This window comes from Otolemur garnettii, unplaced genomic scaffold, assembly GCF_000181295.1.
Source record: "Otolemur garnettii isolate 467f Iridium unplaced genomic scaffold, OtoGar3 scaffold00060, whole genome shotgun sequence".
In the NCBI taxonomy this organism is placed as follows: Eukaryota; Metazoa; Chordata; class Mammalia; order Primates; family Galagidae; genus Otolemur; species Otolemur garnettii.
The window spans coordinates 661,151-668,115 of NW_003852455.1; the positions used below are offsets into that span (position 1 = coordinate 661,151).

General features: G+C 49.7%; 1 protein-coding gene across 1 annotated transcript in view; it reads left to right on the plus strand.

Annotated features, from left to right (window-relative positions):
- The window catches only part of NRROS (negative regulator of reactive oxygen species), a 6,496-nt gene extending 2,732 nt beyond the window's left edge, over window positions 1–3,764 (plus strand). The window contains exon 2 of the mRNA XM_003792671.3: window positions 1,577–3,764. Coding sequence (XP_003792719.1) covers window positions 1,577–3,547 — 1,971 coding nt within the window. The 3' untranslated portion in view covers window positions 3,548–3,764. The remainder of the gene's footprint in view (window positions 1–1,576) is intronic.
- The last annotated feature ends 3,201 nt before the right edge of the window (window positions 3,765–6,965 follow it).

Below are 6,965 nucleotides of genomic sequence, written 5' to 3' on the forward strand. Positions count from 1 at the left end.
TTTTTTTTTTTTTTTTTTTTTGAGACAGAGCCTCAAGCTGTCGCCCTGGGTAGAATGCTGTGGCATTGCTCACAGCAACCTCCAACTCCTGGGCTCAAGCGATTCCCCTGCCTTCACCTCCCAAATAGCTGGGAATACAGGCACCTGCCATGACGCCTGGCTATTTTTTGGTTGCAGCCGTCATTGTTGTTTGGCGGGCCTGGGCTGGATTCGAACTCGCCAGCTCAGGTATATGAGGCTGGCGCCTTGAGTCACAGGTGCCGAGCCTATCAGAAGGTTTTATTTTAAAAATCAAATAAAGAACTTTATTTATTGAGGCATTAAGAGGTTAGTTCCCCATCAGGGTCCAAAGCTAATAAGTGGCAGAGATGAGATTTAACCTTGAGTCTGTCATCTCTCCAAATCTGTGCTTCTTCCTTTCTCTCAGGGTTTTTCTGCTCTGTTGCATGACTCCACTTGCCCTCTGGGATTGGACCCACACATTAGGTAATCACTGACCTTGTCTGTTGACCAACCTGTAGAAGAGAATGACATTGCTCTTTGGTCTTATCACTTAAATCTTTTTCCTAGACACCTAACTGACATTCTACAGCTGATTGCTTTGCCAATTTTGTGAAGCATGTGTCTGAATTAAAGTATCCTGGCTTGTGTGTGACCTGGGTCTCCTCTCCCTCTGCCTCCATACACTGCACTGAATTAGGCATCCAGAGCCCTGGGCTTGGGCCTGGCACTGCCATAACTCCTCACTTCTCCCCTGCAGATTCACTTCACTTCTTGTGCAATTCAGGGTAGTGAGGAGCTCTCAATTCCTTTTAAACCGTAATATTTATCACTCCAGAATACGTGTGTGCCTTCCATGCAACCTTACTTCAGGAGAAATGAGATGCCCGGTACTGTCAATTGCGTGTCCGTGGCCTGTTAGGCACACAGGGGTTATACAATAGCGGTAAAGCTGCGTGACTGCGCGCTGGGCCCTGCGCTAAGGTCTTCAGCAACAGCTGCTGGTTTAATCCCACAATGATCCTCCAAAGTAGATACTATTTTTATCCCATTTTTTTCTGAGGAAATAACATACTGAGGCTAAATCATTTATCCAAGGTCATACCAGAAATAAATGTGTTTTAAGGGAGGCTTGCAACTTGGCTGCTAGCTATTTAAGTGTGAAGGTAAAGAACATTTTCCCTTGCTATTTTAAAATTATGGTAGAACTTCTACAGTTGACCACCTCCCCACATTGACCACCTGCTCAGACTGGACATGTACCACATGCACATATCAGTACAGTAACCCCAGTTCCTTACATTGACCACCTCCTTGTGTTGACCAGTTTGTTACAGTCCCGTAGTTGGGTGGTCACCTTACAGAGGTTCTACTGTAGTCTCTAGAGCAGTGGTTCTCAACCTTCAATGCTGCGGCCCTTTAATACAGTTCCTGTGGGCTGTACAGGTTGAGAACTGCTGCTCTCAAGTCATTTCCAGTGGTGGCCTGGACAGTCTGATAAGTGAACTGAGTTTCTGCGCAGAAAGTTCTGCCTCAGGGCCCTCCTCCCTGCTGACTAGTGTGTGTTTGGACCTAGGTGGGTGGAGCTGCTGACTGCCGAGGGCAGAGCCTCTCTTCCGTGCCCGGCAGCCTCCCGCTGCATTCCCAGATGCTCATCCTGGATGCCAACCCTCTCAAGACCCTGTGGAATCATTCCCTGCAGCCTTACCCTCTCCTGGAGAGCCTCAGTCTGCACAGCTGCCACCTGGAACTCATCGACCGGGGCGCCTTTCAGGAGCAAGGCCACCTGCACAGCCTGAACCTGGCGGACAACTCCCTGTCAGAGAACTACAAGGAGACAGCAGCTGCTCTCCACACCCTGCCAGCTCTGCAGAGGCTGGACCTGTCTGGAAACTCCCTGACGGAGGACATGGTGGCCCTGATGCTCCAGAACGTCTCCTCACTGGAGTCGGTGTCCCTGGTGAGGAACACCATCATGAGGCTGGATGAGTCTGTCTTCGAGGGCCTGGAGCACCTTCGGGAGCTGGATTTGCAGCGGAACTACATCTTTGAGATCGAGGGAGGTGCTTTTGACAGCCTGACTGAGCTGAGACACCTCAACCTGGCGTATAACAACCTGCCCTGCATCGTGGACTTCGGCCTCACACAGCTGCGGTTTCTCAACGTCAGCTATAACGCCCTGGAGTGGTTCCTGGCATCCGGTGGAGACTCCGTCTTTGAGCTGGAGACGCTGGATCTGTCTCACAATCAGCTGCTGTTCTTCCCCCTCCTGCCCCAGTACAGCAAGCTGCGTACCCTCCTGCTGCGGGACAACAGCATGGGCTTCTACAGGGACCTGTATAATGCCTCGTCGCCGAAGGAGATGGTGGCCCAGTTCCTTCTTGTGGATGGCAACGTGACCAACATCACCACTGTCAACCTTTGGGAAGAGTTTTCCTCTAGCGACCTCTCAGATCTCCGTGTCTTGGACATGAGCCAGAACCAGTTCCAGTACCTGCCAGATGGCTTCCTGAAGAAAATGCCATCCCTCTCCCACCTGAACCTCAACCAGAACTGCCTGATGACACTCCACATACAGGAACACGAGCCCCCAGGGGCGCTCACGGAGCTGGACCTGAGCCACAACCAGCTGTCGGAGCTGTCCTTGGCTCCGGGACTCACTGGCTGCCTGCGGAGCCTCCGCTTGTTCAACCTGAGCTCCAACCAGCTCCTGGGCATCCCCTCTGGCCTCCTCGCCAATGCCAGTAATATCACTACACTTGACATGAGCCACAATCAGATCTTATTCTGTGCCCCGCCAGCGGCCTCAGAGCAGGCGGGCGGCCCCAGCTGCGTGGATTTCAGGAATATGGCCTCTTTGAGGAGCCTCTCCCTGGAGGGTTGTGGGCTGGGGGCTTTACCAGACTGCCCGTTCCAGGGTACTCCCCTCACTCACTTAGACCTATCCAGCAATTGGGGGGTTCTGAATAGGAGCATTGCTTCTCTCTGTGACATCGCCCCCAAGTTGCAGGTCCTTTCTCTCAGGAATGTGGGCCTCAGTTCCAGCTTTAAGGAGTTGGACTTCTCTGGATTCAAAAATCTGAGGCATCTGGATCTGTCAGGAAATTCCTTGACCAGCTTCCCAAAGTTCCGGGATGGCCTGGCCCTGCAGACCCTGGATCTCCGCAGAAACTTGCTCACAGCCCTTCCCCAGAGGGCTGTGTCTGAGCAGCTCCTGAGAGGTTTGCGGACCATCTACCTCAGTCAGAATCCATACGACTGCTGTGGGGTGGAGGGCTGGGGGGACCTGCAGCATCTGCGGACGGTGGCCGACTGGGCCTCAGTCACATGCAACCTCTCCTCCAAGGTCATCCGTGTGGTAGAGCTACCGCGGGGTGTGCCTCAGGAATGTAAGTGGGAGCGGCTGGACATGGGCCTGCTCTACCTGGTGCTGGTTCTCCCCAGCTGCCTCACCCTGCTGGTGGCCTGCACTGTCACCTTCCTCACTTTTAAGAAGCCTCTGCTTCAGGTCATCAAGAGCCGCTGCCACTGGTCCTCCATATACTGACCAGGCTGCATGCCAAGGTTAGAAATTTGGTCTCTGCATCCACATAAGGATGCTTTCTTGGCTAGATTTCAAGGTCTGATGCAAGTCAATGAATTGAGGTTTAAATTAAAATTTAAAATGTTTCCATCTCTTAGTCCCCCTAAGTTCTTTCTCCATCACTGTGAGTCCTCCTCATCACCCTGATAAAATATTTATTAAGTGACAAGCTATGAAAATAAAAGACAACATATCTGATAAATATTTTTTAAATCAAACGCAGTTTGTGTTTTTTCTTTTTTAAATGTTGTTTGTAGTTTCCGTTAGATTATTTTTTAGGGTCCTTCCCTGGGTGACACCGATGGTGTTGAAAGGGTGGCAGTTCAGTGCTGGCCTACAGCAAAACAACTCCAAGAACGTGTGCTAGGACGGTGAGAGTCAGTGCCTGGGGATTCACAAGCACAAGAACTTGAAGGTATAGCTGGAAGGTCTGACATGAGGGGAGGTCTCTCTCTTCCTGCCTGGCCGCCCTGTATTGCCTCTGCAGTCAGAACGGGCTTGTGGCAGGCCCACTCTAGGTGCCCTGGGTTTATATCTGGAGTCTCTGGCAGAAAGACATGACTCTTCCATGGAAAAACGAAGAGAACAATAACTGGGTCCTGTGCCCTGAGTTTATCCATTCAGGAAAGTGAACACAAGATACTTTCTGGTGGAAAGTAAAGAATGGAGAGAGGAGTAAATTCTGCTAACTTGTGGACCATCCTAACCCTTCAGGGAGAAAAAAAAAATCACATTATCTCAGCAGATGTTCAGTATCTGTATTCACTGAATCCCTAGTTTCCTTTCTCCCTCAGTGAATGTGGAGCAATTTCTGTGCTCCTCTCTGGGAGAACAGATAACAAAGACACATCCCCTGTCGTTTTGGTAGTTTAGAATTTATACTGTCTTTGAACTTTTTATCCCTGCTTACCAAATCATAAAAACGGATTAAATGCAGTGGGGGAGGCAGGATGGTGGCGAGAGGCTAGAACTCCAACAAGCTGATTGCTATTACCAGGCAGACTAAATGTCAGCAGAAACTTTCAGGCAAATAAAAGAGATAAAATCAGTGGTCTTACTATGACAAAGAAACTTCCCTTGGATGCTCTAAAGGGGTATGAAAAGGGCTATCTCAGTAAGGCTCCATGTTCACTAGCATTAGCAGCAGGCCTGCTAGATTTTGCCCTTATTATAACCCCACTTTTCCTGCACTGCCCCCACCTAGTGGGGTATCTCTCAGATTGCCTTGAAACCTCTGGCTAGTAGTCCGGGGCAAGCCCCGATGGCCAATGCCCATCGGACCAGACTCTACTAATTTCCTCTCTCCATCAACAGAAACCCTTTCCATGGAATACTGCTGTTTCTCAACTAGACAAAAGAATCTGTCTGTGACTGGTCCATCTATAGCTTCTCCTGATTTCATGTGTCACCCCCATGTCAGTGTCCTTAGTTTCTTGCAAATGAAGATATGTCTGGTTCAAGCAGCATGGGAACTTAATAAAAGGATATTGGGAAGCTGCTTGGAAAATGGACAGGAACAGGGGATTCTATGCAGTAGTTGGGACCCTGTGACAAACCGAGAACGTGACTGCAGCCACCCCCTCACCAGGGGATCCCATGTTCTGCACTACTGCTGCTGCTGCTGCAGGATCCCTGCCCCTGCTGCCATCCACTGCTGAAATAAACATTCCTCCAACTCCGCCACTAGCTTCTGAGGCACAGTCTGGAGCAAGTGTGTGTGCGTGGCCTTTGGTCATGTGTCTCTACGCTGGCTACAGACAGGAAAGACTGGGAGGTCAAATGCTGTACCTTCTGGTGAGGTGTCTGTGGTAGAAGATGGGCTCTGCTTCCTCCAAATACTCATAAGGGGCAGTGTTCTCAAAACAGGGAGGGAAGTGAGATGCTGAGCAAACAAGAAGAAAGGTAAGTAAGGGCCTTTAAAGAAGGTCTCCAGGCTCGGCGCCAGTTTAAGACAAATCCACAGGGAGCAGAGAAATAAATCCTCTGACCTCACTGTCCTCCTTTCTAACTTGCTAAGGCTCCTTCTTAGCCAAATACGACTGGAAGCCAAAGGGCAAGGGAGTGCACTGAGGTCTGCCATAAGTAAGTAAGGGCCATACCTTTTTAGGCAGGATGAACATTTTTGCAGATGACTTCTGGAAGCAAATTCTTAGCATAAAGGAATGACTTGAATGATGGAAACTCCGGACAGAAACTCAGGCCAGCACAGAGATGGTTTGGGGTCCAGCAGGCCTTTTGAAGGTCCTCAAGCTACAGCTGACCACCCACTCTTCTTGTTCATAAGATCCCGTCTAGCAGTATGGTAAATTGAGAAGTTAGGACAGAGCTCTCGCCCTGCCTGGGGGCCTTCTTACTAGTTTATGACATTGCTAGAACCCAGAGGTGATTTCCTAGGTTTCTTTCAGTATGGTGGGAGGCTAGTAGGATAGGTGGATCCCTGCCTCCAGCCCTGAACTATGGATTCTCCAGAAAATTCTGTACCCTTACCCTGCTTCACCCCCGCCCACCTGCAGTTCCACTGTAATGTCCACTGAAAGAGTACCAGAGAAGGAAGGACTCACAGAGTTGGTATTGGGAAGCTGGACTATCGGGCTGGAGAACAGGCTTGGAAAATGGGCGGGGACAGGGGATTCTATGCTGTAGTTGGGACCCTGCCATAAACAACTGTGAGAACATGACTCACAGTTTCTGGTCCCTGGGGGGGACCAGAAAGGTCTGCCTAAGGTCTCCCACACAGCCTGATTTGGCACCAGGTGGTTCTCCCTCAGTAGGTTCTTAGTAGGGGGGACCAGTCTCAATTACCACAAGCCTGAATATTCAGACAGAAGAATATTCAGAATCATAGATAAAGGTCAGAACATGAGTTAAGAGTAAGTCAGATTTTGAAAAACCCAGTCATAAAACCAAAGCGTAAGGTTTTTCTAGAAGCATATGAGTTAGGAGGCAATTGATCTTTTTTAAAGGACCCCAGTTTTAAGTAATTTGGCAAACTACAACCTTAGCTCATACTGCGGGTCTTCTTTGGTCCTCGTTGATCCATGCATGGCCCACTCTTACTTATTTATGTGCCAGACAAGTTCCATTCCCCCCTCCAGGCCACTTACTACCCTTTTCCACCCTGCCCCAGGAGGCAGACCTCAGTGCACTCCCTTGCCCTTTGGCTTCCAGTCGTATTTGGCTAAGAAGGAGCCTTAGCAAGTTAGAAAGGAGGACAGTGAGGTCAGAGGATTTATTTCTCTGCTCCCTGTGGATTTGTCTTAAACTGGCGCTGAGCCTGGAGACCTTCTTTAAAAGAGTATAGGTGTTATGATGGCCGATACCAATAGACAAAGGCACCAGGAAAAAAGTGTCATTAAAAAATATTGCTCATGGCTCGGCGCCT